Source organism: Oenanthe melanoleuca, chromosome 1 (genome assembly GCF_029582105.1).
Source record: "Oenanthe melanoleuca isolate GR-GAL-2019-014 chromosome 1, OMel1.0, whole genome shotgun sequence".
Classification (NCBI taxonomy): Eukaryota; Metazoa; Chordata; class Aves; order Passeriformes; family Muscicapidae; genus Oenanthe; species Oenanthe melanoleuca.
The window spans coordinates 111,811,161-111,826,127 of NC_079333.1; the positions used below are offsets into that span (position 1 = coordinate 111,811,161).

The following is a 14,967-nucleotide window of genomic DNA, read 5'->3' on the forward strand; positions in this document are numbered from 1 at the left end:
CGGTGCCGTGGCGGGTTCCGGCCGGCAGGGGGCGCCGTGTGGGGCGGATCCCCGCGCCGTCCCGCGCCCGCCGCAGCCGCCGCCCCGCGGAGCCGCCGGGACACGCACCCGGTAACGGCGGGACGGCACCGGCACCGGCACCGAGCGGGAACAGGTTGGGGAGGCCGCGAGCGGGAGGCTGCGGCGACCCGCAGCGGGGCCGGGGCCGGAGAGAGACCCGCCGGAGCCGGAGCCGTGGGGGGAGTGTAGGGGAGGGGTGGGGGCGCAGAGAGGGGATTGGGGGTGCGGGGAAGGGTTGGGGGTCCAGGGGAGGGATTGAGGGGCTGAAGGGGAGGGACTGGTGGGGCCGTAGGACAGAGCGGGGCGCTAGCAGCTGGTTCGGGGTAACACGGGGGTACTGGGTCCCCACATCCCGTCCCGGCCCCGGTGCTGAGCAGGCCGAGGTGGGCACTCGGCCACCCTGGCAGGGCTGGGGCTGGCCGGTCCTGCAGCCCCACTGGGGAGGCGCCGGTGGGTGACCGGAGGCCACAGCCCCGGGCCGAGCAGGAGACAGGGTGGGGCCAGGATGGGGTGTCATCGCTGCTGTGTGTGGTCCCACAGGGCCAGGACTGGTGCGGCGTGTCCTGGGGACCCCTTTTAATGAGGTGCCCGCAGAGGGATGGGGGATAAATCTCATCCGGGAGTGTGGGTGTTCTGCTGCCAGGACAGGGCCAGCGCTGCCAGGGATGTGCTGGGGCCATTCTGGGGCCTATGAGACCTGGCAAGAATCCGGGTTCTGTGTCCCATCCCTCCGGAGCTGTGTGGGGCAGGGGGTGCAGGCAGGGTCCTGGGGGACAGCTGCAGGTGCTGGCAGATGGTGGGGGTCCCGCCGTGTCTGGGTGGGCATCAGGTCCGGGGGATCCTCCAGCAGCAGGTTTGAGCCCCGGTGGGTGCATGTCAGGCATGTCATATTCAATCAGGCTGTGTCCCCACACTGTGAGACTCACTCCATGTCCTGCTCAGCATCGCAGAGCTCCCACGCTCACAGCCGGGGCTCGGGGGATCGAAGGGAGCAGGAGGAAGCTCTGTGCCTGGCTCAGAGCTGGAGTGTCCGTGGGTCCAAGGAGAATGCATGAGACTTTGGGGTCCTGCTTTCTGAGCATGGTGCCATACCAGGCCCAGCCAAGTGTGTCAGGAGGGGCATGGGGCTGCAGGATCGCGTGTGGAGGGTGCTCACTTCCAGCCTCACTTCCCCCCAGAGCTGTGGGCACCGGGGCCAGCTGTGCCTGGTGATAAGCCCGGGGATGCCAGCCTGGCTTCCTGCGGGTGGCCACGGCCCCGCTGGAGTCACCGGGATCTTCCCCTTGGGCTGCGGGTCCGGCTCCAGCCCGACCTCAGCCTGCCTGCGGCTTCCTGGGGCTGCAGGGACGGGGCGGGAGGGGACAAGGAGGGGGCCGGGAGGCTCCTGTCCTTGCTGTCCTTGCTCCCAGCCAGGGGTCCGGGGTCCCCCTGTCCTTACCCGCGTCCCCTCCCACAGCCACCATGGACGACATCTTCACACAGTGCCGGGAGGGCAACGCGGTGGCCGTGCGGCTGTGGCTGGACAACACCGAGAACGACCTCAACCAGGGGTGAGCGGAGCTGGGCCGGGCCGGGCCGTGCGGGGGGGCTGCGCTCCGGGCTGGTTTGCGCTCGGGGCTGGTCTGCGCTCCGGGCTGGTTTGTGCTCGGGGCTGGTCTGCCCTCGGGGCTGGTTTCCGCTGCTCTCCATGGAAAGGCAGCGGCAGACGGCAGGACACAGCTCCTCCCCGCTGGAGGAAGTTACCGCATCGCTGAGGCACGAGGCCGAACATCCTCCGGCCACTTCCTCACGGCCACAGCCAGGACTCAGCCGGGCCGGGGGCACCTCCCCTGTGCCCATGGGGGCGGCCGTGTCCACTGAGCTTATCCTCGTGTCCCTGTCCCCTCTCTGGGGAGCACCATGGCAGACGTGTGGGCACACGGCTGGGACCACTGGGGCTGGGAGTTGTGGGGGCCACTCTTTGTTTCCAGGTGTCTGCTCCCCACAGCACCTTCCAGGGGTGTTGCAGGACTGTGGGGTCCAACACGTGCTCACAGCCATTCAGGAGTCACGTTTGGGGCAGGCGTGGGGCTTGGAGCATCTGCCTGCAGTGTGTGCAGCTGGCACAGTGTGAACCCGTACCATGAGCCCAGCCAGGCCACGGCCGTGGCATTCTGGACATGCTCCGGACAAATGGCCTCCCATGGTCGTGCCTCCCTGCCCCTCCTGCAGGTCCCAGGCACTTGGAGCTCTCCCAGACCCACAGATGCTGCCCAAAGGGACTGCTCTGTGATGGGTAGCCCCTGCCTGCAGGGCCACGGTGGGGGCCGTGGGGTCTGCTGTGCCGGGGGGCTGGGCCTGGGGGAGCCTGGGCTGGAGGGGAGCTGGGGCTGCAGCAGCCCCTCTGCCAGTTCCTCGTCTCCATTTAAGGCCTGGCTGCCACCTCCTCCCTTACTTGGTCATGGAGTGGGGGGATGGGGACAGGATCCGGCTGTGATTCAGCCTTGGAGGAGACAGGATTTGGCCTGGGCTGGTGGGGCCCTGCTGGGGGGTGGGAGCGGGATGGATGTTCAGCCGGGCCCCTCCAGCCCTGCGGCTGCTGTTCTGAGAACAGTGCCATGGTGCCTGGGCCAGGGGGCTGCAGCTGAGCAGAGCCCCCGCCGTCCTGCAGGGACGACCATGGGTTCAGCCCCCTGCACTGGGCGTGCCGCGAGGGCCGTTCAAACGTGGTGGACATGCTCATCATGCGCGGGGCTCGCATCAACGTCATGAACCGGGGTGACGACACCCCGCTGCACCTGGCTGCCAGCCATGGCCACCGCGACATCGTGCAGAAGGTACCTGCCCTTCCCCACTCCCGTGCAGCCCTCCACACTACCCTCGTGGCACTTGCTCCACTCATCACCTGTCAGGAACACCTGGCACCCCCCCAGCTCCCTCCAGATCCCTCTGGGCCCCACATCATCCCTACAGCTCCCAATGTGCTGCCCCTGCATCCCCCAGGACAAGGCACAAGAAGGATGGGGCCTGTCCTGGGCTCTTGGGGATCTTGCCTGGGATTAAAGGGACAGTCCCAGGCTCACAGGGACTGTCCCCTGTCCCCAGCTGATGCAGTTCAAAGCAGACATCAATGCAGTGAATGAGCACGGGAACACACCGCTGCACTATGCCTGCTTCTGGGGACACGAGCAAGTGGCTGAGGTGAGTGGGAGCATGGGCAGGAGGGAGGGTGACTGAGGACAGATCACAAACCACAGTCCTTGCTCTCTGCTCCCACAGGACCTGGTGGGCAACGGGGCCCTGGTCAGCATTGCTAACAAATACGGTGAGACCCCGACAGACAAGGCCAAGACGCCACTGCGAGAGGTCCTGAAAGGTACGAGGAGCCCTCAGGTCCCCATACCTGACACAGCCTGCAGCCAGCCACAGCAGGCTCTGGGTGCCACCCTCCTTCTCCCTCTGCAGAGCGTGCTGAGAAGCTGGGCCAGAGCCTCACCAAGATCCCCTACAAGGACACATTCTGGAAGGGCACAACCCGCACCCGGCCCAGTAAGGACTGGGGTCCCTTGTGGGGTGCCATGGCTCCCCCATGCCCTGCAGGCGCTGCCTCCCGGATCCAGCAGCCACGGGCATGTATCTCTCTTGTACTATAGGGAATGGGACCCTGAACAAACTTGCCGGGATTGACTTCAAACAGCTGACCCTGAGCCACAAACTGAACGAGAACCAGTCAGGAGAGGTGAGTCCCTGTCGCCCCAGCTGGGTGCTGTGCCTGTGCAGACTGGGCCTGTGCTGTGTCCTGGTCCTGCTGGGCACGGCCACTCTGGAGTCCTGGCCAGGTGCAGGGAGGGAGCTCCTGCCCAGCTCGAGGGGCTCCAGAGCCCCACACAGGGGCCTGGGGACTCTGCCCCCCTTTCACAGTGCCTGTGTCCCTGCTCCTCCTCCAGCTGTGGAAGGGGCGCTGGCAGGGCAACGACATTGTAATCAAAGTGCTGAAAATCCGGGACTGGACGACGCGGAAGAGCCGGGACTTCAATGAGGAGTACCCAAAACTGCGGTGAGTGCTGCGCCGCCTAAGCCACCCCGGCTTGTGCTGGGATCCTCACCAGCCTTTGACCAGGGCCACCCTGGCACCTTCTTAGGGCAACAGCAGCCCTCAGAATATGGGGCAGGCAGGAGCCTCCCAGCTCTGTGGGGCCAGGAACACTCCAGAGTGGAGGCCAAGGGCTGGGTGGCCCAGGGGAATGGCAAAGGCCAGGTGAGGGCGTGCAGGCAGCCCCTCCCTGTTCTAAGGGCTGTCACTTCTTTTGCAGGATCTTTTCCCACCCTAACGTGCTACCAGTGCTGGGCGGCTGCCAGGCTCCTCCAGCTCCCCACCCCGTTGTCATCAGCCACTGGATGCCCTTTGGCTCCTTGTACAACGTCCTGCACGAGGGGACTAGTGAGTGCTGGGGGATGGTGTGTTTGGGGGCAGCAGGGGCCTCTCCAGCCACAGCCCTGGATGGGCTGAGGGCAGGCTGACCCCCGTCACCCCCTGCCCAGATTTTGTGGTGGACCAGATGCAGGCGGTGAAGTTTGCGTTCGATATCGCGCGGGGCATGGCCTTCCTGCACACGCTGGAGCCCCTCATCCCGCGCCACTACCTCAACAGCCGCAGCGTCATGGTGAGCAGGCACAGCCCCTCTCCCAGGCTGGGGGCTCCCAGGGCAGGGGGGCTCCCGCTGACCCCCCGCTCTCCCCAGATCGACGAGGACATGACGGCACGGATCAGCATGGCCGATGTAAAGTTCTCCTTCCAGTGCCCGGGGCGCATGTACGCCCCGGCCTGGGTGGCTCCCGAAGGTGAGTGCCCAGTTCCCAGCCCCCCCAGAGTGGCCCCCTCACCCCCAGCCCTGCTCAGCCCCCAGCCATCCCCCAGCCCTGCAGAAAAAGCCAGAGGAGATCAACCGGCGCTCAGCTGACATGTGGAGCTTCGCGGTGCTGCTGTGGGAGCTGGTGACACGTGAGGTGCCCTTCGCTGACCTGTCCAACATGGAGATTGGTATGAAGGTGAGGGGGTGGAGGGGCAAAGGAACTGATTTGGGTCAGAGTTAGGGGAGAAGTTCTGGCCATTGAGGGTGGTGAGGCCCTCGCACAAGTTGCTCAGAGAACTTTGGCTGCTCCATACCCTGCAGTATTTAAGGCCAGGCTGGAAGGGGTGTGGAACCACCTGGGCAGGTAGAAGGGGTCCCAATCCTGACTCTAGCTTCTCTTCTTGCTTGCAGGTAGCACTGGAGGGGCTACGTCCCACCATCCCCCCAGGAATCTCCCCCCACATCTGCAAACTGATGAAGATCTGCATGAACGAGGACCCAGCCAAGCGCCCCAAGTTCGACATGATCGTGCCCATCCTGGAGAAGATGCAGGAGAAATAGAGGGGAGGTGCCTCCCCCCTCCAGTGCTGCCTTGCGCCCCCCGCCACCCCCAAGTGCCTTTAGCCCTAGAGCCGGGGGGAGCAGAGGACACCCCTCACCCTGAGCCAGCCATGGACACACGGTACAGATGGCACTTGCCTGCACTGGAGCTCTGCAAGCTCCGGACCCCCACCCAGGCTAGCCCCTCACCAGGGTCGCCCTAACCCAGCCTCTGGGCAGCCCCTAATCCAGTGCAGCTCCCCTACCCAGGGCAGGGCCTGTGGCCTGGCCCTGCTGCTGAGGGATGGGGCTGTGGGGCCCCCTGTCCCCCTTGCTGGGCAAAGCCCAACCCAGGACTCAGCCCCCCAAGGCTGGGGGGGAAGGGGCAGGCCAGGAGAGGCCACCTGTGGTGCCCAGCACTGCCCCTGCTTCGCGCTTCACTGGCCACTTCCCTCTGGCCCCAGAATGGCCACTGGCAACCAAATAAACATTTGGTATGGAACCAGCTGCTGGGGTGCAGGGCGGGGAAATGGGGGCAGTTGGTTGGGGGTGGGGGGCTGGGACTCACAGGGTATGTCTAGGACTGAGGATGGGGTTGGACTGATATGGGGCTGCCTTGACGCCCACAGAGCCCTGGGCACAAATCACCACCCACAGCAACCCTCTGGTGCCCAGCGCAGGTCAACGGGCACAGGGCCCCTTCAGGAGGCGCCCAGTGCAGGAGGGATGGGCTCAGGGTCTGTCCCTGGCTCCATAGTGCTGCCTGTGCAGCCCCCAAGGTATTCCCTGGGTGAGACACGAGACAGTTGAGGGAAGGAAAGGGAAGAAGAGCGCTGGGTAGTTCCTGTCCCCCTAACCCCACTCTTCTCCAGTACCGTGGCGAGCACCGAGCCACTGTGACCGGCAGTGGAGGGCGAGCACGTGGAGGACCAGGGCCAGCACTTGTGGACGCAGGCACAGGAGCGAGGCTGCCTTCCCACAAAACCCTACTAGGTGTTTAATGGTACCAACACAGCCCCTACAGGCTCCCCACGCTCCCCCGTGCTCTACGTGAAATAATGTGGCTTCTTCACGTTGATGCCGTACTCAGCCAGCGCTGGTGTCAGGTCCTCCATGGTCAGCGTGTACTTCTTGTCCTGGGGGACATGGGGCAGGTGGTCACAGCAGGGACAGCCCGGGGCTGCGGGACCCCCAAGCTGCAAGGACGGGCATGTCCCGCTCCCAGAAGAGCTGCTGGGCAGCATTAGGGCATTCCTAGCTCTCCACATTCTGTTGCTCTGTAGCCTCAGATGTCCCCAGACACACAACACAAAATCCCATTGGCCTTGCAGAGCCCCTGAATCCCGGATATGGAACTGGGAGGGTCCCCAGGACCCACTGCTCCAGCTCCTCCCCAAGCTGGGAGCTGCAGTCACTGCTGGGGTGCGGGCACCAGAGTGTGTCCACAAGCTCAGTGCCCCCCCCGTGTCCTGCAGCCCCTCCCCACCCGCAGGGACCCACTGTAAGCCCGGCAGGTGTTGGGATTTCTGCACGCCGTGGCTGCAGGCTCAGCTTAATCCCCGGAAAGGGTTCCCCGGTTCCCTCCGTGCCCTCACCTTGCTCTTGCTGCGGGAGCTGCCCGAGGCCGTGCCTTTCATTTTGCAGTGCTGCAGCGCATCGTTGGCGATGTCTGAGATGAACTTCTGTGCCGCCAGCGAGATCAGGCGGATTCTGCGGGACAGGGACCGTGTCGGCCAGGCGACGCGGGTCCATGGGCCCCTCTGCCGGACCCCCACGGGGTTCCTGCCACTCCCCCCGCACCCTGCGGCCACTCACATGCGGGGGTCCGAGGCTTCAAACCCTGCCCGGTTCAGGTAATACCCTGTGACGGCGTCCGGGATCTGGGAAGGGAAGAGTTGGAACAGCTCCACGGCCCCGTGGGAGCGTTTCCGTATCCTATATCCCGTCGCACAGCAGCCGCGCCGTGCCCCAGTACCGTGGGACAGTACCCTGTGCCCCGTCCCGTCCCTCCCGCCCCACAGGAGCCGCCCCGTGTGTCGGTACCGTGGGCGTGTAGTCCTCCAGCTGCATGAGGAAGTCCACGAGCGGCGTGGTGGACACCACGGGCTTCACATCGCCGTTGGCCGCGGGCGGCACGTACACGCCGTTGGACATGGCCCCGTCCGGGGGGGCGGCCACGGCCGCGGACACCGGCACTGCGGGACGGCACCGTCAGTCCCGGGAGCCCCGCACGGCGGGACACCACGCTCGGCAGGAGTCCGGGACACCCGCAGGCTGCGGACGCCGCTCTCGCGGCCGGAGCGGCTCAGGGCACCCCGCGGGACTCCCGAGCGCGGGGCCCGTCCCCCGCCGCCCCCATCTCCACTCACCGGGGCCCCTCCCGCCGGCCGCACAGCCCTCGGTGGCCCGCGCCGCGCCGCCGCCCGCAGCTGGCGCCGCCCCGGGCCCGGCGCTGCCCACAGCGGCCGGGCTGGGCTTGCTACCCTCGGCGGGGCCTGGCGGGGCGGCCGGGGCCGCGGGCGCGGGGTCGGGATCGGCGCTGCCGCTCATGGTCCCGGCACCAGCCTCCGCTCCGCGCCTGCGCGCGCCAAACCACCCTATTGGCCCCCCGGCCCCTCCGCCCCGCCCCTCTCACCCGCCCATTGGCCCTGTCGGCCCCCGCCCCGCCGGCCCCGCCACAGACGCTTATCGCCCCCTGGCGGAGATGCAGGAACAAATACAGGCATGGGCGGGGCTTCGCGTGTTTATTGCCCCGCCCCCGCCGCCCCGGCCCCGCCTCCAGCCCCGCGGGTTCCTCTCTCCGCTCCCGGCGCTCGCTCCCGGTGTCCGGTGCCCGCTCTCCGCTCCCGGGGTCCTGGTCAGCGCGGCCCCAGCGCTCGCAGCAGGCGCGGGAAGTTGGGCGTGCCCCAGCCGGTGACCGGGTCCCAGGAGGGGGTGGCGCAGAAGCCCTGGCCCTGCACGGTGCCGTCCAGGCAGGACAGGTGGCAGCCTTGGATCACCTGCGGGGACCAGCCTCAGCACAGGGGCTCGGGGACCACCCCCAAATCCCGACCTGGGGCACAGGAGCCCCACACAGCCCTGGGATGGGGACCCCGGGGCACAGGGATAGCATGGGCACACCTGCCCGCAGCCTCTGAGAACCAGGGACAGCCGACCCCAGCATTTCTGCAACAGGAATCCCAGGGCAAAGGGGCCCCTAGACATCTGTAACGGGGACCCCCACAATGCCCCAGGCCCAGGGACCCCTCAGGACACTGGCAGTGTGGGACAGCACACTCAGCTGGACCCTCGGACCTCCGCAGTCACTGGACACAATTGCCCTGGCCACACAACGGGACCTGGCCCACAAAGCTCATAGTAGCCCATGAGGATGCCCCAAGACATCCCTCCCATGGAAAGGTCACAAGAAACACAGGACACTCCTCCCACGGGAAGGCCATTGTGACTCCTGCCCCTCAGCAGAACTGCTGGCGCTGCCCCAGGCATGGCTCTGGGAGCAGGAGCCCCAGGACAGCCCCCTCAACCCCCACCCCAGCCCTTGGAGCATGCATAGCCCTCCCAGCCCAATGGACAGACCCACCCCAGGCCTCAGCCAAACACTCGAGGACACCCAAAGTCCCCTCAGCCCCCAGCACAGCCCCTTCAGCCCCCATTGCCTGCCTCACTCACATCATAGAACGCATCACCGAGCCCTTGCTTCTGCAGCTGGTAGAGCGCGGGGTTGAGGAAGCCAAGGGGTGGCAGCCCCCGCTGCAGGCGCCGGTCGTTGATCAAGGCCACCATGCCTGCCACCACCGGTGTGGACGCCTGCGTGGGCACAACCCCTCAGCCCAGGACCCCCAGCATCCCGCAGGGCAGCAGGGGGTGAGCTCCTTACCGAGGTCCCCGACACCCAGGGCAGGGGGATGCGGTTTGTCACCACCCAGTAGTTGTCGGAGAGCGCGGCCAGGTCAGGGTACGCGCGGCCGCTGCTGTTGTAGTAGGAGCTGGGTGGCAGCTTCGAGGCCGAGCGCAGGAAACTCTTAACGGCAGCGGCCTGGGGATGGCACGACACGGCCCACGGTCACCCCAAAATCCACTGTCACCCTCACCCTGCAGCCCCCAGCCTGGCGCAGGTGGCCCTCACCTGGTATTCAGGCATGGGGAAGACGTTGCTGAAGCCACCCCCACTGATGTAATCCGTCACCTCCTCTGTCACCAGGAAGGGGTTCTTGAAGGACGTGCCACCTACAGTGGTGACGTAGGGGCTGGGGAAACAGGGGGACACTGCAGGTGGGCACACAGCTGCCTGGGCCTCAGCAGCCACCAAGAGCCCCCTTGGCACAACAACCTTGCCTCGCAAACTGAACCGACCCCCAGGAGCTGCACAGCCTGCAGCTCTGGGGTCCGTAAGCGTGCTGGTGAGGGCCCTCCGGTGACCCTCCAGTGGGGCCAGGGATGGCAGTGCCCCCACAGGTCTGTGTTGACCCCTCCCCAGCTCCCTGCCTCACCCACCTGGAGGCTGGGAAGCTGGGCCGGAACGTGTGGTTCCCGCTGTGCACCCGCCGACACCCGGCACCGTCGTCACCTGCCGACACACGGACAGCTGACAGGGGACAGCGGCACCCCAGCCAGCCCTTGCACAGCCCCGCTCCGTGCCTGGCGCTCAGGCTCTGCCGGTCCAGGCTCCGGCCATACCTGAGGCAAACAGGATGGTGAGGCCACGGGCTGCCGCCTTCATGAACTCGGTGTTGACGCGCTCCATGTAGGCATAGGACAGGCTGTCCTCGTCGTCCCCGTAGCTCACCGAGTGCACCCAGGGCAGTGCTGACATGTTGCTGAGCAGCAGCAGCCAGGCCAGGAAGGGCTCCTGGCTCTCGTGGCGCCCTGGCAACGACATCGGGGAAGAGACATGAGGGATAGCTCCTCCAGCACCAGGAGTCCTGCCTCACCAGCACCAGCATCTTCCTGTGCAGTACAGCCCCAGGTGCTCCTTCCTGTGGGCCATGGAGTCACAGCACATCCCACCTGGAGCTCTGGGAGCTCATCCCAAGGCTCCTCACAGCTTCAGCTCAGCCCACGGGGTTGGCAAGAGGGTCATCCTTACCCCAGGACAGGGGGCTACACGCAAACCCCTCTCGAAGACTCTCCCCCAGGGCTGCAGCCACGTGGGCACCCGTGGACCCAGCGGGGCCTCAGCTCCTCCTCTGGCAACAGATCCCAGCAGAGTGGCACATGTGCCACCTCCACACATTCCACCTGCACCTTGCCCAGGTCCCTCCCTGCCCTCCAGCCCTCTCCACTGGGAGGGGAGCAGAGCTCTAGCCACCCCCTCACTCTCGGTTGCCCATGTCACTGTCCCTGCACCCTTCCCACACCAGTAATTGTGTGGGGGTGGAGGGAAGGGCAGTGCTGGGCTGCTGTCACTGTCACCATCAGGGACCGGGCTACTGTCCCTGTAGCACTCACCTGCTCAGCCAGTTCCCAATCTGGGACAGGGACATTGCCCCTAGCACTGCACCCTGTTTGTGTTTGTGCAGGCTGTTTGGCAATTTGTTTTCCCAAATGCCCTCACTCTCCCTCATGTGCTCCACTGCGAGACTCGTGGGTGGGAGCTTAGCTCCAGCAAGGCTGGAAAACCCCATCCATGGGAGGAGAGCTGCACCCTCCTTCATGGGAGCTGAGCAGACAGCTGCTCCACATGGTGCTAGCAACAAAATCCCTGCTTCAGGATACTCTGGATGCTGAGGGTTCACACGGTTCAAAGTCACTACACAAACCAGGAGTGACATCCCTAGGAGCTGGGAATCCAGGGCCAGCTCTAACCTGGGGAGCACACCGGGTGCACAATCACAGCAGCTGGGAAAGCAGCTGGAGCTGTACTACAGCCAGCTGCCAGCACAGCCCTGCAACCTCTCCCCTCACTCCTCTGAGCACTCTTCTCTCCTGTTTCAGCCCTGCCCCTCACATCTCCAAGTGTTCCCTTCCCTGCTCCGGGCACTCTCCTCACCCCTCCAAGCACTCCCCTCCTCCCTCTGGGTGCTTCCCTTCCCCCTGCAGTGTCCCCCCTGTCCCTCGAGGCTCTTCCCCAGTACCTGCATTGCTGAAGACCCAGGTGGAGACATTGGCGCCTGTGCTCATGATGTACTCCACGTCCAGACTAGCTTCCAGCCCGGCTTTGCCATGGCCCTGGCGCCCCACCACCCGGTCAACCTGCGTGCGGTGGGCAAAGCCACTGCCAAAGAGCTGCATGAACTCAGCCAGGTCAGCTTGGTGGAAGTACTGCTCGAGAAACTGTGGGACACAGAGGGACAGGTTGTCTTCTCTTGAAAAAACAAGCATTTTGATCCCGACCTAGAAAATTGTGCAGCACAGGTCTGTGCTACACCAGGTCCTCCCAGCAGCCACCGAGGGACTCCCAGCTGTCCCAAGATCCCCAGAACAGGACCAATCCCCAGGACTGCCACAGCACACAGCCTCTGACCCAGGCAGCTGTTACCTGTGCACAGGCCTGGCTGTTGTTGGACAGGAGCCCCACGTCCCCCCCTGTCATGTTGTATCTCTGGCGCAGGACGGCCGGCGTCACGCCCAGGTGGAACGACGCTCTTGCCAGCTGTGGGTCCTCCCTGGCCCCGGCCCTGCTGACTGCCGTGCGCTCCATGGGGAATCGGTGCATCCCACCCACTGCAGCAGAGCCCAGTGGGATGGGAGAAGCCATCAGGGCCAGAGCCCAGGAAGGCAGGACAGAGCCCTCGGGCTCTCCGTCACTGTCCCCATGTCTACATGGGCAGGCAGACAGCAGGGCTTGGAGAGCCCAGCCCTGCAGCCCTGGCCCGAGGGAAGAGCCTCCTCAGCCTTCCCATGGCCCCAGCTTGGCACCCCCTGCACCTTCTGTGGGACAGTCACTGCACCCCATGTAACAGGGACCTGCAGGAGGGAGGTTCGTCCACCCAGAAGCAGCTGCACCTGAGCTGCACAGCCTCACCTCCCCCAGGTGGGACGTACCGAAGTCCAGGTGCTCCGTGAGCTCTGCAGGGACAGTGTAGGGCAGCGGGGACCGCACCAGGCTGCGCTGGCCCTGCACATACCGGTGAAACTCGGCCCCAGGGAGCAGGCGCTCGGCCATGCTGCAACACAGGGACAGCCACCGTGGGATGGGACAGCACTAGGACACAAGGACAGCCATCCAAGGACAGGACAGGGCTGGGAGGGACAACCACTGTGGAGTGGGACTGGACTAGGACACCAGAACAGCCACCACAGGATGGGACAGTAGTGAGACACAGGGAAAGCCACCACAGGACCACCAGAGCTGGTTCCAGCCCTCAGGGCTCACCTTGCAGGCAGGTAACACTCCAGAAAGTCAAGGGTGGTGACACTCCGGCAGTGCTCTACACCATGGCCTTGCAGCCACTTCAGAACTGTCATCAGCGTGGCCGGGGAAGGCTGGACCAAGTCCCTCACCTGCTCCAGGGACAGGTACTGCCCTGGGAGGCACAGACGGGTTAGATCCCCTCGCAGGCCCCGGGGGGTGCGGAGCCTCAGGGACGCGGCTGTTACCGTATTGCGGGGACTGAGGGTCCGAGACAGCCTGGACGAGGCGGGCGAGGCGGGCCGTGCCGCGCTGCCGCAGGGCGAAGGTCAGCTGCACTGGGTGCCCAGGATCCACGCGGCCGGCGTGGGCCCAGCCGGGGGGCACGCTGCAGGGACGGCGGTGAGCGGGGCCGGCACCGGCACCCCGGCCCGGCCCGGCCCACCCCCTGGACCTACCGGAACGGCTGGTCCCGCTCCAGCGCCAGCGCCAGCCCCGGGGCGCAGCTCCAGGCGGCCGCACACAGCGCCAGCACGGCGGCGATCCCCCAGCACCTGCAACGGGCTCGGGGGAGCGCTCAAAGGGCACGGGCATGCTGTGGGAACCGGGACCGACCCCCGAACCCCCGCTCCCGGGGAGCCCCGTGACGGGAGAACCCACCTGACCACCTGCTCCCGGCTCTGGGGAGCCCCGCCGGAGATCCCCGAGCCCCAGCACCGGGGAGCCTGTCTGACCCTGCTACCCTGCCCCGGGGGAACGGCACCGGCCCCGCGGGCCCTCATCACCGGGGAACCGCACCGGCCCCGCGGTCCCTCACGGCCGGGAAACCCCGCCTGACCCCCTGGTCCCCGGTCTCACCACCACCCGGGAGCCCCATCGGACCCCCTGGGCCCTGGTCTCCCGGGAGCCCGGTGGGACCCTGAGCCCCTCCCGCGCCGTCCCCCGCCGGGCTGTCCCCGCGGCCCCGCTCCCTGCCCGTTACCCCCGCGCCATGCCGCCCTGCCGCCCGGTCACGTGTGCGGCCGCGTGACTCCCGCCACGTGGGGACACCAAAACAGCGGTCACGTGCCCGCCGGTCACGGGGTGGTGGGCGGGGCCAGAGCTCCGGGGTGGGCCCGGAGCGGAACCGGGACCGGAACCGGGAGCGGAAACGAGACCGGGAGCCCCGGCCTCGGCACCGGCTGCACCTCTCGGCCTCTTGTCAGCGGGGCGGGCTCCGGGCCCGGTTCCCGCGGGAGTCCGTCCCTGCTGCCGGCAGCCCAGAGAGGCGGCTCGGACTCGGCACCGGCCGCTGCCGCTCCCTGTGCCCGCCGCTCTCTCGGTGCGGGCGTGTTGGCGGCGGGGTGGATCGGACCTGGGCTCCCGGGCTGCGAGGGGCCAGGGCTCGGTGCAGGGCTGGACAAGGGTCCGTGCGGGCTGACGGTCCCGAGTGCTGCGGGCCGGAGGAGAGGCCCTGTGGGGCCGGGGGTCCTGGCCGGGTCCCGGGCCGGGGGTTGGGGGTCCCGGGCAGGAGGGGCTACTGGGAGCAGCGCAGGAGATACACAACGATTAGCAACCATTAACGACCATCAACTCCAGAAATCACCCCTCCATAGGAAACCAAATACTTAGAACTACGCAATTGGGACCAATGAACATTGAACCAGTGAAATTCTAGATGTTTTGACTGTATAAGATATGTGAAAAATCTAGTAAAATTCATGTGTCATGGAATTATTTTCTCTGCACAACCTGGGACGTGTGTATGAAACTACTTCTGTTGCACATCCCGGCCAGAACAAAATCCTGCCCAGAATAAAGCAATGCCTTTATTCTCTAACACCGAAAATATTGTTGAAGAGGTTTTTTTTTGTTTTTCCTGCAGTTTCGGTGACAAGCCAAATCACACGGCACATTCCGCCGCTCCAGCAGTTCCCAGCTGTTTTCCTGATTCTGCAGAGCAGGGTCCAGGCCAGGAAGAGACAGGCAATAGGAAAACCACCTGCCTGGCCCTGGCTGCCGCATCCCCCGCACCGGAGCCGTGCCAGAGGCGTCTGTTCCTGCTGCCCCTGCCCTGGCCCGGCAGCCCTGGCCTCCCCTGGCCACAGACAGGGGGAACCAGGCACCCTGGCCCTAGCCAGGGACTAGGGTGCTGTGGGGCTGCGTGCCTCATGTCCAGTTTGGGGATGGACTCTAAGTGGGATGGGATTTGCAGGGGATGATGTCCTGGGTCCGTCTGGACTGCCGGGATTAACGTGGCCTGAC

At 66.0% G+C, this 14,967-nt stretch overlaps 3 protein-coding genes across 4 annotated transcripts; 1 reads left to right on the top strand and 2 right to left on the bottom strand.

The window, feature by feature from the left end:
• Window positions 1–3: 3 nt before the first annotated feature.
• ILK (integrin linked kinase) lies at window positions 4–5,934 on the top strand. Of its 2 annotated transcripts, none has more exons than XM_056481934.1 (13): window positions 4–111; window positions 1,517–1,610; window positions 2,711–2,876; window positions 3,145–3,240; window positions 3,319–3,415; window positions 3,505–3,588; window positions 3,693–3,778; window positions 3,987–4,096; window positions 4,353–4,480; window positions 4,582–4,703; window positions 4,782–4,881; window positions 4,958–5,088; window positions 5,304–5,934. In XM_056481934.1, the coding sequence occupies exons 2-13, from the start codon at window positions 1,522–1,524 to the stop codon at window positions 5,451–5,453; spliced, it is 1,359 nt and encodes a 452-aa protein (XP_056337909.1). In that variant the 5' UTR covers window positions 4–111; window positions 1,517–1,521; the 3' UTR covers window positions 5,454–5,934. The 2 variants fall into 2 exon arrangements, with proteins under 2 accessions (XP_056337909.1, XP_056337902.1); XM_056481927.1 differs by having other exon boundaries at window positions 18–154.
• A 471-nt stretch (window positions 5,935–6,405) lies between these two features.
• Window positions 6,406–7,997, bottom strand: TAF10 (TATA-box binding protein associated factor 10). The gene is made up of 5 exons (XM_056489501.1): window positions 7,802–7,997; window positions 7,476–7,627; window positions 7,248–7,312; window positions 7,028–7,142; window positions 6,406–6,568 (listed from the first exon to the last, which is right to left on the bottom strand). Exons 1-5 carry the CDS (start codon window positions 7,980–7,982, stop codon window positions 6,479–6,481), a joined length of 603 nt encoding a protein of 200 aa, XP_056345476.1. The 5' UTR covers window positions 7,983–7,997; the 3' UTR covers window positions 6,406–6,478.
• A 162-nt stretch (window positions 7,998–8,159) lies between these two features.
• Window positions 8,160–13,799, bottom strand: TPP1 (tripeptidyl peptidase 1). Its single transcript, XM_056482141.1, has 13 exons — window positions 13,706–13,799; window positions 13,182–13,277; window positions 12,972–13,111; window positions 12,748–12,898; window positions 12,417–12,538; window positions 11,911–12,095; window positions 11,507–11,705; window positions 10,110–10,298; window positions 9,927–9,999; window positions 9,559–9,679; window positions 9,310–9,468; window positions 9,102–9,239; window positions 8,160–8,431 (listed from the first exon to the last, which is right to left on the bottom strand). Exons 1-13 carry the CDS (start codon window positions 13,714–13,716, stop codon window positions 8,291–8,293), a joined length of 1,725 nt encoding a protein of 574 aa, XP_056338116.1. The 5' UTR covers window positions 13,717–13,799; the 3' UTR covers window positions 8,160–8,290.
• Window positions 13,800–14,967: the final 1,168 nt, after the last annotated feature.